Source organism: Polyodon spathula, chromosome 4 (genome assembly GCF_017654505.1).
Source record: "Polyodon spathula isolate WHYD16114869_AA chromosome 4, ASM1765450v1, whole genome shotgun sequence".
Classification (NCBI taxonomy): Eukaryota; Metazoa; Chordata; class Actinopteri; order Acipenseriformes; family Polyodontidae; genus Polyodon; species Polyodon spathula.
This window is the reverse complement of record NC_054537.1, coordinates 48813146-48833822: the sequence shown is the minus strand read 5'-3', so window position 1 is coordinate 48833822 and position 20677 is coordinate 48813146. Positions and strand designations below refer to the sequence as shown.

Here is a 20677-nt window from a genome sequence, read left to right as displayed (position 1 = left end):
AAGGATCGCAAAGGGTTAAAGGAAAAACACAGGCCAACTATTTTCCCTTTTGTTCATAGAGATGTGTGGAAACCCTGCATCTTCAAACTGAATGTGTGTATACAACAGGCTGATTGTGTGCATCTATCTCTTTATACAGAATAATCTAAACTGCTGAAGTGTTACATTATAGATCTGAACATATTAATGTTATCTCAACAAAGGCAATGGTGGCCATAAGCAGGTAATGCAATAACACTAGTATGTGTTTGCTACAGCATCTTCTATGATCTGTGGTGGTAATCCTAGAACCCTGTTTCCCTTAGTTAGGGCTGTATTTCAGGGCTGTAGTTAGGGCTGTATTTCAAGGTATTTCCAATTAAACATAATATTTATTAAATCAGAAATAAATAATGTTGTCACATTCAAAATATACAGTTTCTCTAGTTATTATACAACAAATGTTCCTAAACATTTAAATGCTTACCTGAAAAACAGTAAACGCTAAATTGTACAATACTTCGTTTTTTTTGTCCAGCTTTTAAAGGCATTCTATTTTCATTCATACAGCTGGTGCCTTTTTTTGTTGAAAAAGCTCTTTGCAGGTTCCTAAATGCAGTGTAACAGGTAGTGTGTCAATAAGGCAAACTTGTGCTGTATTTATTTTGAACTGATAAAAACTGTGTATATTTACACTATACTTTCAGAAATAGTTTTTTCTTCACACAGCACATTACACAGCACTAGGTACACTTCACAGAAATCGTGAAATATGTGATAACCATGAAGAAATTACAGCCATACCCATAGGTACATGTACTTGTCCACCTTGGCTGCTCTCCTGTGACTTTTACACACCAGTCAAAGTGGTTTCAGTGTATACCCCCAACTTTATAGCATGTATACACTTTTTCTTCCTTAATAGCATTTTTGACAAAAGGGAGCCACCGGTGGAAGTACAGAGATAAAACTCTGTTTTTGGATTTGCTGTGATTGTAAAAGTTAACAATTTCTGCTATGGACGACTGACTCAATTTCATTTCAATGCTTACCATTTACTTGCAAGACTGTAACTCCAGGTGACAAATGTGCACCGAGGGCTTATATTGCTCTGTAAATAAAGGCTCACTAGTAGCTTGGCAAAATACATAAAAACCCAAAGATTCCAACTCCTTTGGTTGCAGTGCTGATATTATTTGTGTCGATTTTAAATTAAACTTACAATCATTTCTTCTTGCATTTTGTTTAGCGTCAGCTCAGAATCATCTTCCATCACAGACGACTCTTCTAGTTCTTCTGTTGGGTAATTAGGCCTGAAATTTCACACAAGTAAAATCTTGTCAGCAGAAACAACCTAATAAATCACATTGTCGATTTACTACCACAAGCAAGCTAAATAGCACATGACTGAATGAAACTACTGAATTTACTTTTTATTAAGCTATCAAATCATACTGTAGAAAAGTGGAAACAGAGTTAAATGATCATACTTACTTATTCCAGTTGAACTGTGTTTGTTTCAAAACCTCCTCCGCTAAGCGATCCAAAACATAGCACACGTGTTCTCCATACCCTGCCTTCAGCTTAGATGGAGGAAAATCCACTTGTCCACCCTAAAAATTGTATTTATTTATTTAAAAAACAGGTCACAGCACCCATGTACAATTTGGATCAGAAAATATAAAAACAATTTGTTGTTGGATTAAAGGGCAAACTTCTTGCTTCATAATTTTTATAAAGTTATGGTAAAGTTTGATTTGCCAGAAAAATGTAGATGTACCCAATTTAGTCCACTTGATGCTCCCAAGAGGGAAACGTAGAGTTTGAACCACTTGCGTGGACTAACGTTAGTCCCAATTGCAGAATACAAAAAGTTAATTAGATATTTAGGATCATCAGTTAAACTAGATCAAATTTAGTACTGCATAGTACTTAACAAGACCCTTGTGGTCAAAGAAAGATCCACTTTAAATAGTCTAAGGCCCTGTCCACACTATGCCTTTAAAACGTATTAGTTGCCGTTAAACCAGCTTAAAAATGCTAAACACGAGTCTACACTATGCAGCATTTAATACCAGTCTCAAGACCACCTCAGTAGTCTCAAGTCTGGTTCTAAATTAGATTGCATCAGGTAGTGCGGTTTATCAGAAATGTGGACACTGTAATACTGAACTACATTTTTTGTGTATCCTCCAATATCTCAAAATGTTTTCTGATATGTTTTGGTGCGTGGATATAACAAATGCAGTACTCAAATCGCTCAACGGGGCTAATCATAACACATCCCAAAGAAGCATAATTTGTAGAATAAAATTCATAATTATGGCATATTGCCTATGGCAAGACCGCTGCTGCCTTCTCCATCACCGATACCCTTTTTGAGAAACATTAATGCTCATGCTAAGCAGAGCTATGTCTTCCATGGGCATGGACTCCATATTTGCAAGGTTGTAAATAGACAGTGCGTAAGTCCCACAGTCCATTGCGCTGCTCGGAACTATAACCAAACTATTTAAATAGTGTTTGTACGCATTAAATAAACGGTGCTTTAGTGTGGATGTTTTGAGCTGAATTAATTAAAATATATTTAACATGGTTCTCGAGATCGGTTATGTAGTGTGGACAGGGCTTAAATTAGCCCTGTTAAGTTAGAAACCACACTGCTCTGCTTGTCCCCTTTTTTTCAATATTTGCTTGCAAATCTGTTAAATATGGGTTACACACAAGAAATCTTTGTACCTGTATAATTTTAATAAACATACGTTCCCTTTCAAGTACGAAATGTAACCATTATCTAATGGGCGTTTACCTCCTAAAGAACCCGAAACCTGAATATTATATACCAAAGCTGCTCGGCCGAGCTTGTGACACAGTTATGCCCGCCCCGAAGGTTACAAAAGGACTGCACGCACAGATCTCACTGAAGTTTTTCCTTTCAAGACTGACCTGACAGAGTAGCCTAGTATCAGAAAAGTACTTGCTGTTTATGATTATAATTATTATTACAATATCGCTAATTATTGTGTTTTACATAACTTATACAATATTTTTGCTTTACTTACGCTGCAATAGCCTGTTTGTTACGTCCCGCAGCAGCCTTGTGCCCTGTGTGAAGCCAGCGGCTTGAGTCGGCTGACTTGTGCTCTACTCTGTCCAGCTGGAGTTAAATTTAAATTATCGTTTTAAGTTACAAGACGTTTATTTTCTGAACTGTAATTCTGATATTTATGTTTTCTGTGGAGAAATATTTCTCTCGTATTTTCTGTGTTTGTTTTTTTTTTACAGAAATACATGCATAGCTTCTGGGCTAAGCAGCGCTGCGCTGGACTGCAATACATGCTTCCAATTGAAATTGTACCAACACAGTGTTACAGTCATCAAACCAGTACCGTACCATTTCTGACCCGGTGCTACAGTCACAGAACTGGTACCAAACCGACCCGGTGGTAAAGTCACCAAACCGGTACCAAAATGACCTGGTTCCGACAGGTGCTTACATCCCCTGTCCGGTACCAAGCTGGTCTTGTTTGGGTCTTGACCCGCCCCATTGCTGTCTATAAGCAGACTGAAGCAGCACCTGTGTATTGTTACTGTACACTGCATTGTTACTTGCATCATGTCTGAGTTTTATCCCTGCAACATAAGCAAAGCCAGTCTAGTCTGCTCTTCCTGTCTGGGGCCAAAGCATGCCAAGAAGGCACTGACTAACTGCAGTTTCTGTGAATTTTGTGCATCTTTCTCCAAGCACACACTGAAGAAAAGTCTCTCCCATGGCTCTACCAAGCACTCTGGGTCCCTTACACCCTGCACAGCGCTCTTCACAGGGCACCTTATGGAATCCCAACCCATCAAACCTGTAATTCTGGGTCTGGCCCCCTGAATGGCTGCATTTGAGCTGTCTGGGTCTGTCCAATAGGGTTACTGACACCCTACAACTTGCCTGAGCAGCGTCCACACGTTCACAGTATGGGTACAAGTGGACCACCTTTTGTTAGATGAGGGGGAATCCCCACTACATTACAGGTCTATCTGGAAGCCATTTCATCTTGCCACGTCAAAATTGATACGGTCTCCCCAGGAGCTCACTTCCAGGCAGGGCAATTTTTAAAAGGGGCTCGGAGGCTTTGGCTGCCTACGAAAAACACTGTTACTCTGGAGGTTAAACGTGATACCCAATGCACTCATTAAGCCTCCATTTGAGTCCATGCATTCAGCTGAGCTGAAATATTTATCACTCCAAGCGTCTGTTTGCTTGCTATCACCTCCACAATGCAGGCATTCTCCATAGCAAAAGCCTGCTTAACTTTTACAGAGACCAGGACAAAGGTTACCCTCCATACCAATCTTGCCCTTTTGCCAAAGACAATCTGAGCATTCCAACCAGTCTGTGGAATTGGAGGCTTTCCATCCACCTCCTTTCCAGTCTGTCAGGGAGCAGTAGCTCCATACACTCTGCCCAGTGCGGGCCCTAGCATACTACACTGACAGGACAAAAACTTGGGAGGCAGTCCAAACAATATTTTCTCTGCTATTGGGCAGTCACATGATCAAGCCCTGTCTAAACAGAGGCTGTCCAAATAAACAGCAGACAATCAGGACTGCCTATGAGCTGGCCAACTTGCCCCCTCCAGAAAGCTCACAGCCCATTCCAAGGGCCTTCTGGTATTTATTCCAGGATGCATCTGTCAAAGACATCTGCAATGCAGCGGTGTGGGCTATACCTTCTATACCTACCATACCTTCACTAGGTCCTACAAACTAAATGTCATGGATTCTCAAAACAATATTTTTTAGCCCTAGCTACTTGTTACTGGGGTTCCTAATGGCAGCACAAGGCAGCCTCTCGGTTTAGCTTTGTAACATTCCAGCCGTTCTGCAATATTGCCCTTGCGACGGCTTGGGTATACTCACCCATTCGGTTATGGTTACATTTCGTAACTGAATCAAAACAAAAGGTTATTATCATAAGCCTGGTTCCCTGAAATGTAATAATTAAGCTTCAACATCGCTGTGTCCTTAAAGTTCTTTAAACTTCTAATACAACCTTGCAGTCCTTAGAATAAATCACCATGGTCATTTTACACAGTAATATTACACTTTCAAATGCTTTTCCAATATTAATACTGTGCATTTACATTGCTTTATTTATTATTTTTGCTATAGTTGTGTTTTTCAATACTTTCACATATTAAACTGTGCTGCTTTACTTATATATACTATAACTTTTTCATCCTTGTGTTTCTCTTGGTAGGCTGTGAGGGAAGACTATTTTTATTGTTTCAGCTTTGTAACGTTAATCTAGAACAACAAACTGCCTTAAGTCTTTAGATTGGTTTATGGGTTAGTTCCCATGATCAGTCTAATTGGTCCACTTGATGAGATCAGCTAAACTAATTCAATGAGACTAATTTTGTACAGTTCCTGAAGTGGACTAAACCACTGGTAGGCTGCAATTGATCTACTGGGTTTTAAGATGAATTTTGAAAGTGATTCAGAAAACAATCTGCGGCATTTTGGTTCTCTTATGGCACTTAAGTTTTGGGCATAGTGCTACAGGTGTACCGCAATTACCTTATTTCAGTTTAACTTGATTATACTGTATTAATTTGTATGTGTATATAACCTATGTGTATAAACTATTTAGTTTTACCTTCAGTATTTGCCAACGGCTTATGACATATACTTACAAATGTTCTGAGCTCTGTTAATATATTAGATACGGTAGCATTTGGGTCATCATACTCTTGAGGCTGTTCAAATGGGCGACATGCTTTGTTTATAAGCCAAGATGCAATGGTGGTAAACATGAAGAACTGCTCCCCTGGATTTGTTGGGAGAGCAAAGTAGTGCCTGAAGATCAAACAGAAGAGAGAGAAAAAAACCCTTTAACAACAACTGATTTAGTAACAGTGGTACTGTTGAACTTCAAAAAGTAGTGCATGCAATAATATTACATTTATTTTACCTGTTCCATACTGTAAAAAAAACATTTTACAACTGGACTTACCCAAAATCCATTATCATGCTCTACTCCACACTACAATACTATTCTGTGGTAGCATTTAATTAGGGTGATCAGATTTTCAAAACTGGGACACATTCATGGGGTTTCCATGCGGATCAATTTACACATGAAATGGTGATCAGTGTGCACGTTTGGGAGAATTACTCGGGTAAATTCAGGTTTGTGGCTGAAAAAAACAGCCAAAAAGAGAAGGATAGGGTAAATCTCATTTATTCGTGTAAATGAAGAAACAGGCAGGAAAATCCACGCCCAGTTCCACATGGAAACCCGCATTTCACAACCTTTCTTTTTGATCCCAGCTATGTCCAAAGACAACACGTGTCTGCCCTCCATGTTAATAAATATAGTTGGTGAACAGGATGTCATGAGCCAGCTTGATCGCCCAAAACAGAACGACAAAAAAGTTGTTGATGCCTTCTCAGTCAGAACTGACCAAATAAAACTTCAAATGACTGTACTGATTGTGTTTTGTTTGTTTGCATTACTAACATGTAACACAACGGTAAATCCAACATAACTTAAAAGAAAGGAAAGAATCTCTGACAGCACGATCCTCCTCAGATAGCTGCTGTCCAATTGAAACTAACCTTCACAGCTGCCAAGTCTGCTTACAATAAGCAGAATTGGGCTTGTTTTTGAGAGTTGCTGGTTGTAATTTGCATAAACACTCAATTTAACATGGGTTGCGCTTGTTTTGAGTTTGTTGTGAAAGGCAGTGCCTTTTTTTTTTTTTTTTTTTTTTTTTTCCCCTCGGGAGACTGTAACCTTCCCCTTCTGTCTCAACCACTTATTCCTGAACACCTCATTTTGTTGTTGACAAAAGTTTGTGCATGGTACAGCAGGCAGTGGCAATTTTGGGAACAAATTAATGCACTTCTGTCCTTTTCATCAGTATCTGCCACCTCCCTTCCTTAGCAGCTGCCAGCCGTCAGGACAGGTAAGGCTTTTAAGCCAGGGTAGTATAAGCAGCATCACCTGATCACCTATATGCTGTATTGCCTGAATGAAAGGGAGATTTTAGATAGATAGATAGATAGATAGATAGATAGATAGATAGATAGATAGATAGATAGATAGATTTTTTTTGTTTAATATCCTTTATTTTAATCAATCAATTCTATATTAACAGTACAAAATAAATAAATAGCACAGATGTCCATACAAAACTCTCTATTACAATAATTACAAACACATTTTTAATTTATTATCTTCCACCAAACACACCACCTCCCCAATTGCCTGAAACATTTCTAGCTGGTGCACCAATTTAAAAAAGTAAAATCAACTTTAATCCTTGAGGTCACCAACACTTTAAAAATAGGTACTATCGCATCAGTTAAAACTCCATTTACTTTGTTTTTCCTACTTTTCAAAATTGCCATTTTTGCCTGGCCCAGTAGAAAATTTGCCAATTGACAAAGATTTTTATTTCCTTTAGTGTTCATCACTCCAAAAATAAAAGTAATTTGAGTAAAACCAGACCCAATTCACTAAACAAATCATTCAATAACTCAAACAAAGGCTTTAAATCGATGACAAAGCAAATAACAATGAAAAACCGTTTCCCTAATCAAGTAAAATTGACAAGTATCTTCTCCCCCTGGCTGAATAATGGAGATAAATGAGTCGGTGGCCACAGTGGTGTGCAATATTCTCCACTGCAGATCACCCACTCTTTTGGGAACTGGTGATCCATACAGATTCTTCCATGCAGGTGTGATGGAGTCAATGTGTATCAGGCAAGTTTTTCAACTTTTGAAAATGCAACACTTTCACACACGTCCGAGATATATCTTTTTTTTGTATCCCCCCGAACTGAACCTTACATCCCTCTCCAAACTTTAGGATCTGCCCCAGGGTATCAGTGGTCTGCTCTACTGCAGGTTCAATTTTCAGGTCCAACTCTGGCGGTTCTATATCCAGCTGGCTTTTTCCTAGGAAAAATTTACTCAACTGCTGTAACCCTTCTGCAGGCAAAACAGCTTTAAGCTGCACTAAAAAACCCTCCATCACATGCACTGACTTCATGCCCAGCTCACTTGCTAGTGATTCTGCAGTTTTCCAGGCTCGGTTATCAAAATTAATTAAATTACCGACCTTCACTACTCCACTGGAAATTAAAAGTAAAACAAAACTCTTTGATTCTAAAAGACTGCATTTTAACACCGAGTTATAAATTAGAGGCTCTTCACGCAACCAATACAACCCTACAGACTTCAAATCTCTGTTAATTCTAAAAACCTTCCAAGCATTCAGCATCCCCGCATAAAAAACAGGTAAGACAGAGAGATTTAACTTTCCACCATCCAATAAGAACATATGCCTATTAAAATTCAACCTCCCTACTAAACGAAGGAAAACAAAAGCCACTGTTCTCCAGGGTAGTGATTCGTGAAAGTACAGCAGCCTCTGAAGCGACTGGAGTCTTAAAGCTGTTATTCTGCTTCTTATGTCCATCAGTCCCTGTCCTCCTTCTTCTACAGGCAAGTATAGCACCCCCTGTTTTATCCAATGAAGCCCATCCCAAAAGAAGCTCAGCAATAATCTCTGAATTTCCAACAGCAGAGACGGAGGGGGATCCCCACACATTAATCTGTGCCACAGCACTGACGTTACCAGGTTATTAATAATTAGAACTCTTCCTCTATAGGAAAGTTTAATTAGAAGCCACTGCCATTTATCCAAATCGGCCTTTCACCTGATCCAGTACTCCTTCCCAATTCTCTTTAGCCAGTCCCTGTCATCCCAAGTAAACTCCCAGATGTCTGAAAACCTCCCTATTCCATTTAAGCCCTGACTGTAAATCTGGTGGTCTGTTGCCCTCCCACTCTCCAATTAAAAAGGCATTAATTTTGTCCCAATTTACCCAAGCTGAGGACACTCTTTCAAATACCCTCAAGCTCTCCTACGATCTGAATGTCTTTCTTATTTGTTACTAAGATAGCAAGACCATCAGCGTAAGCCACCACCTTAACAGGCTCCATTGTCACAGTAGGGATAGACAACCCATTCAATATCTTTCTCAATTTTACCATCAGTGGCAGAGAAAAAATAACATTCCTGATAAGGAACAACCCCGACGAATTCCCCTTTGGACTTTAAAAGGAGAACATAATACACCATTTACTTTAAGTACACTAAAAATGCTACGTAGAGCAACTTAATTTTTCCCAGAAACCTGGGACCAAAGCCGAATGACCTAATAACATCAAAAAGATACCGGTGGTCTACCCGGTCAAAAGCCTTCTCTTGATCAAGAGAAAGCAAACCTGCTTTATAACCAAAGAGCTTGGAGGTAACTATTAAGTCCCGCACTAAAAATACATTGTCAAATATTGTTCAGCCAGGTACACAGTACGTTTGGTCTGAATGCACAATAGTGCTCATTACTCTGCTTAGTCTATTTGTCAATGCCTTTGACAAGATTTTATAGTCAGTGCAAAGAATACTTACAGGTCTCCAGTTCTTAATAAGACACAAGTCTCCTTTCTTAGGCAGGAGAGTCAGTACTGCCTGCCGGCAGCTCAGTGGCAGTTAATTTTCCACAATGCATTCCTCCATCACTTCCCACCTCAGACCAGAAAGTCTTATAAAACTCAATAGGTATTCCATCGATTCCGGGCGTTTTGCCTGTGTTGAGCCCTTGCAGAGCTTTAGAATGTTCTTGCAATGTCAGTGCACTCTCCAGCTTCTTCTCTTCTTCTGGAACCTGTGTTAGCCCCTGGAAGAACTGCTCGGTTCCCTCAGATCCATCCACAGCCTCCGCCGTAAACAGCTATGAAAAGAAACCCATAGTATGCTCCCTGATAGCCGCACGCTCACACAGCAAGTGACCATTTGCTGTTCTAAGGCAGTGTATTGCTTTACTCTGAGCCACTTTCTTTTCCAATGCAAAAAATATTCAGTTTGAGCATCCATCTGAGAAAATTTTAAAAACCTTGAACATACCAGTGCTCCCTGTAACTGTGAGTCCAACAACTCAGCCAAACTCCTCTTGTTGAGCTTCAGGTCTTGATAAAGCCTGTCACTGTATGTGGTCTCCAGTGCATTATGGAGTTCAGTAATCTCCTCCTCCAGCTCTCTCATCGCCTCACTAGTGCTCTTTGTAGCATTCATAGTGTACTATTGACAGAACAATCGGGTCTGAATTTTACTCACATCCCACCATTGCCTTATTGATAAAAATGTCTTTTTCTGCCTCCTCCACTGTTCCCAAAAGAATCTAAAACATTTTAACAAATGACTATTTTTTTTAAAAGTTTAGTATTAAAATGCTAATAAGATGAATAAACACGTGCAATAGGGATGATCATATTCAAACTGACAAAACTATGATCAGATAGACCTGTGGGGTGAATAGCACATTTAGAATAACAATTTAATTGATGCTTAAAAACATAAAATGTACCTAGTCGAGCTAAACATATATTCCCATCACTCTCCTTAGCCCAGGTATACTGCTTCACATTAGGATTCATTACTCTCCACACATCCTCAATATCCTGTGCTGTTAGAACAGTAACCAGCACCTTAACTGACCTGGGGTGAGGCTCTGGGCCATTTCTGTCTAGCTTGTCGTCAACTGTACAGTTAAAATCACCAGCTACTAAAACTACCTCTTCAGCCTGACTCTGGGCAACAACTCCGTTGAGAGCCTGAAAAAACAACACCCCCTCTCTCCCATCATTTGGTGCATAAATATTAACAAATACTAAATTTCTACCCACTACAGATATTTGCACTTTTAACAAGTTCCCATTTAATGGTCTAATTTACATTGATAGTCATACTTAAACCCCTTTGCATATAATATGGCAACTCCAGCACTAAAATTCATCCCATAACTAAAAAATAACCTCCCCTTCCCAATCGTGAATCCATTCAGATTTATTATCATCATCTGTATGGGTCTCCTGGAGAATGGCAACATTAACTTTCTTTTGGTTTAAATATTCAAACAGAGCTGCTTTCTTTGCACAATCTCTACCTCCATTAATATTTAATGTTCCTATATTAAGAGTCTGCATTTTAGGGTTTAAAGGAGATACACACTGGAATTTACCAACACTAATAAAAATGCACAAATAAAAAATAAATAATGCTTGTGTAGACTTATCCATCATTACTTTTTAGAGAGGCACAAACTTTGCTTATTATATTTTTTAATTGATCTCTTTCTCTTTGCTCATTTCCCAATACAGCTGCATTACGTCTAATTTGCTGTGCCGAATTTAAAAACAATTTTAAATCAGGGAAATACTCAATAACTTCAATCCCTCTTTTCCCTTTAATGGAGCTTAGAAATACCCGAATGCTCTCAGCACTATACCGCCCTCTCGTTTGTTAACTAGCCGACATATCAGAGCTAATCGATGAGTCAGTATCACTGCGCCCGTCTTCACTAAAATCGCCACGACTGACTCCCGTGCTGTGTGTCTGAGCGCAATCCACTCTGACAGGTAGCTCGCTCACTGATTCATCAGCCTGACTGACGCCATCCTCAGAAACGAGAATGCTTTTTGTTGCAAAACTGTGTCTAGTTTTAGCCTTTCTTTTTCCTTTGTGGAATTTAAACTCAACCACTTCCATCTCCTTTTCTAACACTAAAACTGCACCCTCAATTCTGCTCAGCGCTTTCCTCAATCTGCTCTCTCCCCTCACTACCCTGTCCGTCAACTACCACCCCCACCACAGGTATCCCTCCAGCCTCAGCCTCAATCACAGCTTCTCCCATCTTCCTGTCTATTTCGGACGATTCCTGCAGTTCACTCTCCCCATCTACCCCACCAGACTCGACCAAACCAGGTTGGAGCTTTTCAGGCTCTCGCTCCACTCTTCCATCTACACCGCTGTGATCCGAAGGACCATCAACCTGGCTCTCCAGTTCAGCTGCGCTCTCTCTCATCTCAATGGCTTCTTCCTCCTCGCTTTCAGTTTCTCCTACAGTCTTGCAGTTCTTCGCGCTATGACCTTTACGGCCACATTTAAAACATTTTATTAAATCAGAAGAAGTAAACACTAGGTATTCGTTACCATCCACCTGAAACCTAAATGCTACATTTACCTCTCCAGTCGCGTCATTCAGAAGCATGCTTTAACAACCGTGCTTTAACTCGGGATTTACAACCCAGAGGAATCCTTGTAATGCTTGACAATATTTGACCATGACAGCTTAGCTCTCTCTCAATAAGTTGATTTTTCGGAAAAGGCGGAATATTTGAAATTGTTATTTTCCTGGCCGGAGCTGCAAGAGGCAGAACAGACACTAACACTCCGTCAATAACCAAACCCTGCTGAACCCTTTCCGAAACTAATATTTCATTACTCAGAAATACCACTACAACCTTATTCATACGTGACGCCGACTTGATATTCTCACACCCAATTACTTTTCCAAGTTCAACCACACATTTCTCAACCGGGACAAACACATCCACTACAACTTTTATGCCATTTCTCTGTGTTATATTTTCAAAGTTAGGAATTGAACCCCTTGGGATTCCCCCAACTTTAGCCATCATGGCCAAAAATTATAAGAGACCCAACTATTAAACCTTTTTTGTTTTTAAAGACCTAACATATAAGAAATAAAGGATGAAACATGAAAAAGAAAATAACAGGGCAGAAAATTCCTCACTCACGCCGAGCTCCTCACTCTACACACACGCTGCAAGCACTCCCATCACACACAGCAACAGCCAGACATCAAGAGTAGATAGATAGATAGACAGCTAGATGGACAGTCGTGTCTGATTTTCAGCATTTTTGCATATTTGACAGTTATCAGATCTTCAACCAAAATCTAATATTAGATAAAAGGGACCCTGACTGAACAATAACACAAAAAAACTTATTTAAATTTATTTATTAAAGAAAGTTATGCAACACCCAATGCCCTGTTGTGAAAAAGTAATCGCCTCCTTAGATGCAATAACCCGTTACGCCACCTTAAGGAGCAATAACCGCAACCAAACACTTCCTGTAATTATTGATCAGTCTCTCACAGTGCCTTGGAGGAATTTTGGCCCACTCCTTCATGCAGAACTGCTTCAACTCAGTGACATTTGTGGGTTTGAGCATAAACTGCTCGTTTCAGGTCCTGCCACAACATCTCAATGGGCCTTCGGTCTGGACTTTGACTAGACCATTCCAAAACTTTAAATTTCTTGTTCTTCAACCATTCTGATGTAGACTTGCTTGTGTGTTTCAGACCACTGTCTTGCTGCATGACCCAGCTGAGCTTCAGCTTCAGCTCACGGACGGATGGCCTGACATTCTCCTGTAGAATTCTCTGATATAGAACAAAATTCATGGTTCCTTCAAAATGATGGCAAGTCGTCCAGGTCCTGATGCAGCAAAGCATCCCCAAATCATGACACTACCACCACCATGCTTGATCGTTGGTATGAGGTTCTTACTGTGGAATGCAGTGTTTGGTTTTCGTCAGACATGAGGGGGCCCATGTTCGCCAAAAAGTTCCACTTTTGACTCAGCTGTCCATAGAACATTGTTCCAGAACTCTTGAGGATCATCCAGGTGCTTTTTGGCAAACTTGAGACGAGCATTCATGTTCTTCTTAGTGAGCAGTGGTTTCTGCCTTGCTACTCTGCCATGAATCCCATTTTTACCCTTTAATTTGGTTGAGTTAACTGGGGGGGGGGGCAATAACTTTTTCACACCTGAAGAGTGTATGTTTGATTACCTTGCAAACCAAAGCAATGAAAGAACCAAACGTCTCCGCCAGTTTTCAGGCATGGTGATCTGCAATATGTGTTGCCCAGTTTCATTTTATACCTCTGAGTTTATTTTTAATTAATATGAGACATAAAATACAATAGTTGAAACAGTATTCACTACTAATAACATCTAGAAAAACAATTTGGGCAAGAGCAGTGAAACACATTATTAACCAGCCAGGCACAAGGTATTTTGCTTTATTACAGAAGCTTAGATTCACTCGTAAACCAGTTCTCTGCGCATGGAAACCACATTTTCACAAAATGTCACTAGTAATCTTCAAAAACAGCATGAGTACTTTATGCATAGCTAATTTGCATCAACCCCCACCTTTCCCATTCCTTTGCATGATGTTGGGTGAAAAGCCCGGTTTACTCGAGTAAAATAAACCAAGCGAATGGAAACACAAAAAAAGCATTTTACACTCGCATGGAAAACCCATGATTGTTAAACAACCGATAAGACTAATTAACTATTTAATATAGGCTATTTAATGGTCATTTAAATAGCCATGCTTTCACTCTTAGTATTATATTTTATTAGCTGTTGCTAATTTCAGTGCACTCCCAGGTGCATTATTTGTGGCTAAGTAGTTTAACTTGCCATGTTCTGTTATAAACATATTGCTATTTTATAAAATTCTGTTTATTATTATTATTATTATTATTATTATTATTATTATTATTAATAATAATAATAATGTAGATTTAATACATTTACATTTGGCATTTCTTTCTTTTTTTATTCTCTGTATCAGGACAGCTCTATTTATTGACGTTGTTAATGTGGTTTAACTTGGTCGATTCTGATGCTGCAACCTCTCGCTGCTCTGTCTAGTGCCTGGGCTAAATCCCAACAGAACTGAACAGCTACAAAATTACCGTACTGCACACAATTGTAGATTCATACCGAATATAAACTAACTGAAAGCGCATGGTGCACTGAGGAACAAGCACATATGTCTGTGTTAATCACTTTGTTAATAATGTTCTTGATTACCCTAGCAGGCCTATCTTTTACATTATTTTCACTGCAGGTGCCATAAGTTATATAGGAAGCAGTTGTTTGTTACTTTGGCAAAAGGTATTTAGAGTGTGATACTAGAGAAAGTGGCCGAAAAAGTGAACTTTATTATTTTGAGAAATGTCAGAACACCAGTGTCACGTTCTGCTACCTATCAAATTGAAATGTGTTTTCTAAATGTACATTTTATTCCACATGTAACTAATGGGTTATATTAAATATAGACAGCTGCTGTTGACGAACATTAAAGTGTACTACCAAAGGAATTACATTTATTTTTAATAATAGAAGAACAAAAAAATGCACCTATACACTGACTGCACATTTTCTCAAAACGCAAATAACCTCAAGTGCAAAAAAAGAGAAAGAGAGGGAGAGAGAAGCTCCTGGCTAAGAGAACACCTCCTGGGAAGCAAGCAAAGTGTTCAAAAGACGATGTCACGGGAAATAAATTAGCCTTTGCCTTTTTGACCCTTTCTACGTATGCACGAATCTTAGAAATTAAAGGCAAGGTTAAGCCGTCGACTTTTTGTCTGTTTCCAATGTGTCTAGTAAATTGTTTTACTCTTAATGTTGTCAGGACCTTTATTAAAAGCTACAGTATATGTGGTTAGCGAAATATTAGCGAAAGAAAAATAAAGTATTAGAAATAGTATTAGCGAAAGAGAAATAAAAACAATACATGCATTATTTTGTATGTGGGTTATGAAAAACAAATAATTTATCACTTGTTGTGCGATAACAACGGTTCTACACTGGAGGCAAGCCACTGGTGCGAATTTTGTATCTTCATCAAAAGGCAAACATTTTAAAACTTTCACGTGACTCTACTGTATATATTTCCCACATTTTGTATTGACAGCTGGTACAAACATGGACATTAACAGGGGCAGTGCAGCTGCAATATTTCTCCTGTGTGGTAGATGCCAAAGTGGACAAAGGCGGCTTAGAGACGTAAAAATAAACACGAATGACAGACTTGCTGTTTTAAGCAGTTTGTGAAAAAGGAGAAGAGAGAAGAGTGCACAACAGCACCACACACGACATTTAAAAAAACTATTATAAGCAGCTTTATTCCCCCCCCCCCCCCAAGAGTAAATGTCCCCCCTCCTCCAGTATACTTACTAAAAACACTCACACTCAGACATACCAGTAACAATGGCCGCAATGTTCTGCCAGCCACTGTCCTTTTTACTGTTCTTTGTATGAATTTAAATGAACAATCGTACAGCACAGGATACTGCTGCACTTCCTGAATCAATTTCTGTTCTTCCATGTTTATCACGTATTTGTATTATGACCCGTGTCAAGTTTACTGATATTGCTGACATTGCTTCTGACTGTTCCATTTGACTCTAGTTGCCCGCGATGCACGGGAAAAACAGAACACAGTTCTATTGCTGTGGAGTCACTCGCTTCACCCAGACTGGCCGCTCGCATCGCTCGCGGGTGGTGTAGACGCACCCATACATTCCAGTCACTTCTAAATTATTTGTTCGCATCGCTCACGCTGACAGGTCAGTTTTGAAAAGATTGAATAAACCAATAAACCACTTAAATTGGAATTTGATGATGAGTTATCAGGTTACAAAACAGTTCTGTATCCATTTAGAATCAGTTAGCAACAAATCACAATTGGCTATCAAGTCCTGACAGCCTTCACAATGGATCTGCAGGCAGACCAGAGTGGCAACTCAGACCCGAAGCAGAGCTGAGCCCAGCAAGTGCTATCGGCAGAGTAACCTTGTTGGTTGTACAAAGTACTGGCAAGAATGGGAGATGGTCTGGGACCTACTGTTACCACAGCAGCAATATAGGAATGCCCACCTATAATGCTTTTTTGGCTAAACAACTGCTCAAAACCCAAGGAAAATCTACTACTAGAGCCCTAACAGTCTTCATAAATTCTGCAAGCAGATCTGAATGTGGAAACGAGACACTGTGGGAAAACTGCAAATAGACTGACCCAGCGCAAGCTCAGCAAACACGCTTTTATTTTACGCTTCAACCAAAGCTAGAAGCTTATGAGAGAGTACAAGTAGATGGCTTAAGGCGTTCAATTTACGAGTATTTTGAGATTGCTAGTTGCCTTAGTCTCACTTTGGTAGATTCTACTGAATAGAACTGGTTTCGACCCCTCTACAGAAATTGGCGCTAAGCTTTTATTCTCTTTTATTAATCTCGTGGTAGCTCTTACTGTACATGAACCACGTAAGCTATTGTGGCAGCTGCTGTAGGTGACCCTGACTCGGTTCCAGCTCTTCCGCGCCCTTCTCAGCCTCGGCGCTCCTCCTCGGCACTGATCCCGACGCTGATTGACTCGGCTACAACAGCTCAGCGCCGACCATGCTCTTCTTCGGCGCCGACCCCGACGCTGACCACAACAGCTGGGCACCGACCGCGCTCTTCCTCAGCACCTACACTGATACCGATTGGTGCGTCCCCACCTCGGCGCCAACACCGGTCACCGAAGCCTACTGCTACGCACCAATGTCAGTGCGCTCTGCAGGGTCCTCCTCTGGTTTTCACCAGTGCAACCAGTTTGCAGCGAAGCTCTGAAGGGAGGATGGGCACACTACCTGTTGTCCTGTGTTTGGGACCAGATCTCGCAGCCAGAGCACAGACAGGAGAGTCAGACTGCTACCCTTGTCGACGGTTCTCTACTAGAACCAGGTGCAGAAGGGCAGCCCTATCCTCAGCGGATTCCCACTACTTGGGACAGGAAAGGATACAGTCTATGGTAGCCCAAGGCCCTTCTCAAAAGGACCTCCAGAACCTCATCTACTAAAGTGGCGAGGGAGCACCCCCATACCCCAGGTTCACCCTCTCCTACCCCAACACCAGTGCGGAGGTGTAAACGTCCCTTCGCAGAATTGCGGTGGACACCGCCGAGGCGGCAACGCTCAACAGGGCACTCACCGGGACGTAGACAAACCCCGCGGAGGTACCGATCTCCTTTGCCACGTAGACGCAAGCGCTCCTCTTCCGCGTCTCCGGAGAAACGCCAGAGCTCTACGGAGAGGTGTGTTGAGGAGCTGGCTCAGGCCATGCTGGATTCCTTGCTGTGGGATCAGGGGAGACAGCCACCTGCTACCGGGCAGCCCCAGCATTCCCACTCCCTCTGTCTCCGGCCCCACCTAGACCCCCAAGCCCCGGCGAGCTCTCATTCACTGCCTCAAGGTCAGACATATCAGACCTCGCCATCGGTCGGGCAGGCCACAGACGGGGGATCCACACTGACCCCCCTGCATACCTCTCAGAGGATGTTCCCTGGCCTGTGGAGCAGAAGGGAAAGGGGAATCGTTTCCTCAAACAAAAACGACACCCGACACAACATGCCCTTCCTTTCTGTGAGGACTTTTTGGAGCTGAGTCGCACTTCCTGGAACCACCCGGCATCTGCTCCCACTGGCTCCAGAACAGCGGCGTCCCTGCTGCACACTGCCAGAGCCCAAGAAGCTGGCCTGGGAACGTTCCCTCCCATCGTGTACATGGTCACTGCGCTGGTGCAAGGGTCCACCTTCACCAGAAGGGATAAAAACCCTACCTGCTCATCCAAGCCATGCCGGACAACTGATGCAATGCTAAAGAAAGCATATTCTTCAGCGGCGCTGTCCGCGAGAGCGGCGAACGCCATGTCCATCTTGCTGCTCTACCAGTGACAGTTAGCGGCAAGACTGCAGGAGCGGGCAACGGAGACAGACGCAGGGGAGATTCAGGCGGTGACGGGAGTCATGACTGACCTGATGGGGGAGCTAGGTCAGGCATCAGGGAGGTCTCTGGTGGCCGCCCGCTGACATCTTTGGCTGACCCAGGCCAAAGTGGTGGAGACAGATAAGGCTGCGTTACTGGATGCCCCTATAACACCGGGGCAGACATTCGGAGCGACTGAGGAGGAGAGCCTTGAGAGGTCCCACAAGGCCACGGAGGTCGCTTCAAAGTTCTCGCGCCTTCCTGCATATTGCCAACGCCCTATGTGGCCTTCCCAGCCTGTTGGGGTAGCTGGGCCTGAACGCCACCCTCCACCTCAGGCCAAACAAGCAGGTAGAGGAAAAGCCGGCGGCAAGGGACCACCGCCGGCCAGGAAGTAACCGGTTCTCCGGCTGGAGACCAAAGCCGGGGCCTAAAAAAAGATATACCCCCGCCCAAGCCCAAAAGAGACCGCCCCTGAGGGGATCCGGCTGCCACCTCCCCCCACCTCACAACCGGACTGACCACAACCCATGGCAAGGCTGCACCAGGACGCCTGGGTACTAACGACTTTGAGACACGGTTAAGCTCTGCAATTCTGCTTAGGCCCTCCACCCTTCAACGGTGTACTCTACCACCGTCGGACCAACATGCATGATTCTCCTCCAACAGGAGATCGCCAATCTTCAACAAAAGCAGGCTGTGAGCTTGGTAAATCCAAGCGATGCCCTCAGTGGGTTCTACTCCAGGTACTTCCTGGTGGCCAAGAGGGATGGCGGTTTCAGACCTATTCTGGACCTCAGGGTCCTCAACATGTTCCTCAAACAAAGGAAGTTCAACATGTTGACCGCACAGTGTATCCTCCAGTCCGTCCAGCCGGGTGACTGGTTCACATCGATCGACCTGCAATACACCTACTTCCATGTGCCGATCAGTCCCACGCACAGAAAATATCTATGCTTCGCCTTTCAAGGCAGCGCATACGAATTCTGCGTTCTGCTGTTTGGCCTCTCGCTGGCGATTGGCTAGTTTGCACATGTTCCAAAGCACGCCACGAAGCACACACCAGACAGGTCATAGATCAAGTGACGACATTAGGGCTCTCCGTACATCAAGAGATAAGCAACTCTGTACCGTCTCAGTCCAGAGTGTTCCTGGGGATTAAACTGAACTCTGTGAGCATGCTTCGTAAGACAGGATTCGGTCGTTGGAAGTCATGCTCTCCCAATTCAGGGAGGATGCTCTTCTATAGGTCAGAACGTTTCAAAGGTTGTTGGGGCTGATGGCAGCCGCCTCGAGAATCCTTCCCTAGGGCTGCTGAGAATGTGCGCTTCAAGCTTGGGTGAATGGGCTCAAGGTGCACCTGGTCCGAGATCGAGTTTCCAGACAATGCCGGAAGACACCGGAATGGTGGCTCCGCCCCGGCAATCTGAGCCTCGGATCTCCCCTTGGCTCCCCTCACAGAAGGGAATTTGTCACTATGGACACCTCCAGCCTGGGCTGGGGAGCAGTCTGGAATGGGAGGGGAATACGAGGTCAGTGGAAGGGACCTTGGCAGCAAGCGCATATAAATGCCCAAGAACTGCAAGCAGTAGCCCTAGCGCGAGCTCATTTTCGCCAAGAGTTAGCGCACAATCACATGCTGGTCCGGACGGACAACACGACATTGGTCGCCTATATAAACCACCAAGGCGGCCTGCGCTCATCTGGCCTTCACCATGCAGCGCACAGAAACTTGCATTCCGTCAGGGTGGTCCTCCTCCCTGTGGACAACAGGGCAGCAGACGTCCTGTCCAGAGGAGCTCCACACAGCTCGGAGTGGAGACTGCACCCTCAAGTTGTGAAACAAATTTGGGAGAGGTTTTGTACAGTACAAGTCGACCTCTTCGCCACAGCAGAGTCCACTCATTGCCCCTAATGATTTCCTATGGAGAGAGAAGAGTGCGCCCTGGGAGTAGACGCGCTACCTCTCTCCTGGCCAGAGGAGCTCTTGTATGCATTCCCCCAGCTATGGCTACTGCCCCTGACACTAGAAAGGATCAGGGTGGAGAAAGCCCTGGTTTTCCTGGTCACACCCAGATGGCCGATGGGCTCCCCTGATTTGCTCTTCTCTCCAACATGTTGTGGGGCCAACCGTGACAGCTCCCGCTCCGCAAGGACCTCCTGAGCCAAGCGGTGGGGTTATTATGGCCGTTGAATGGAGCCGTCTATCCAGAAGAGGTTT

At 42.7% G+C, this 20677-nt stretch overlaps 1 protein-coding gene across 1 annotated transcript in view; it reads right to left on the bottom strand.

The window, feature by feature from the left end:
• ift57 (intraflagellar transport 57 homolog (Chlamydomonas)) overlaps positions 1–20677 on the bottom strand; it is a 31671-nt gene that overhangs the window by 8260 nt on the left and 2734 nt on the right. The window contains exons 2-4 of the mRNA XM_041248037.1: positions 5667–5829; positions 1474–1592; positions 1202–1292 (exon numbers count right to left, since the gene is read on the bottom strand). Coding sequence (XP_041103971.1) covers positions 1202–1292; positions 1474–1592; positions 5667–5829 — 373 coding nt within the window. The remainder of the gene's footprint in view (positions 1–1201; positions 1293–1473; positions 1593–5666; positions 5830–20677) is intronic.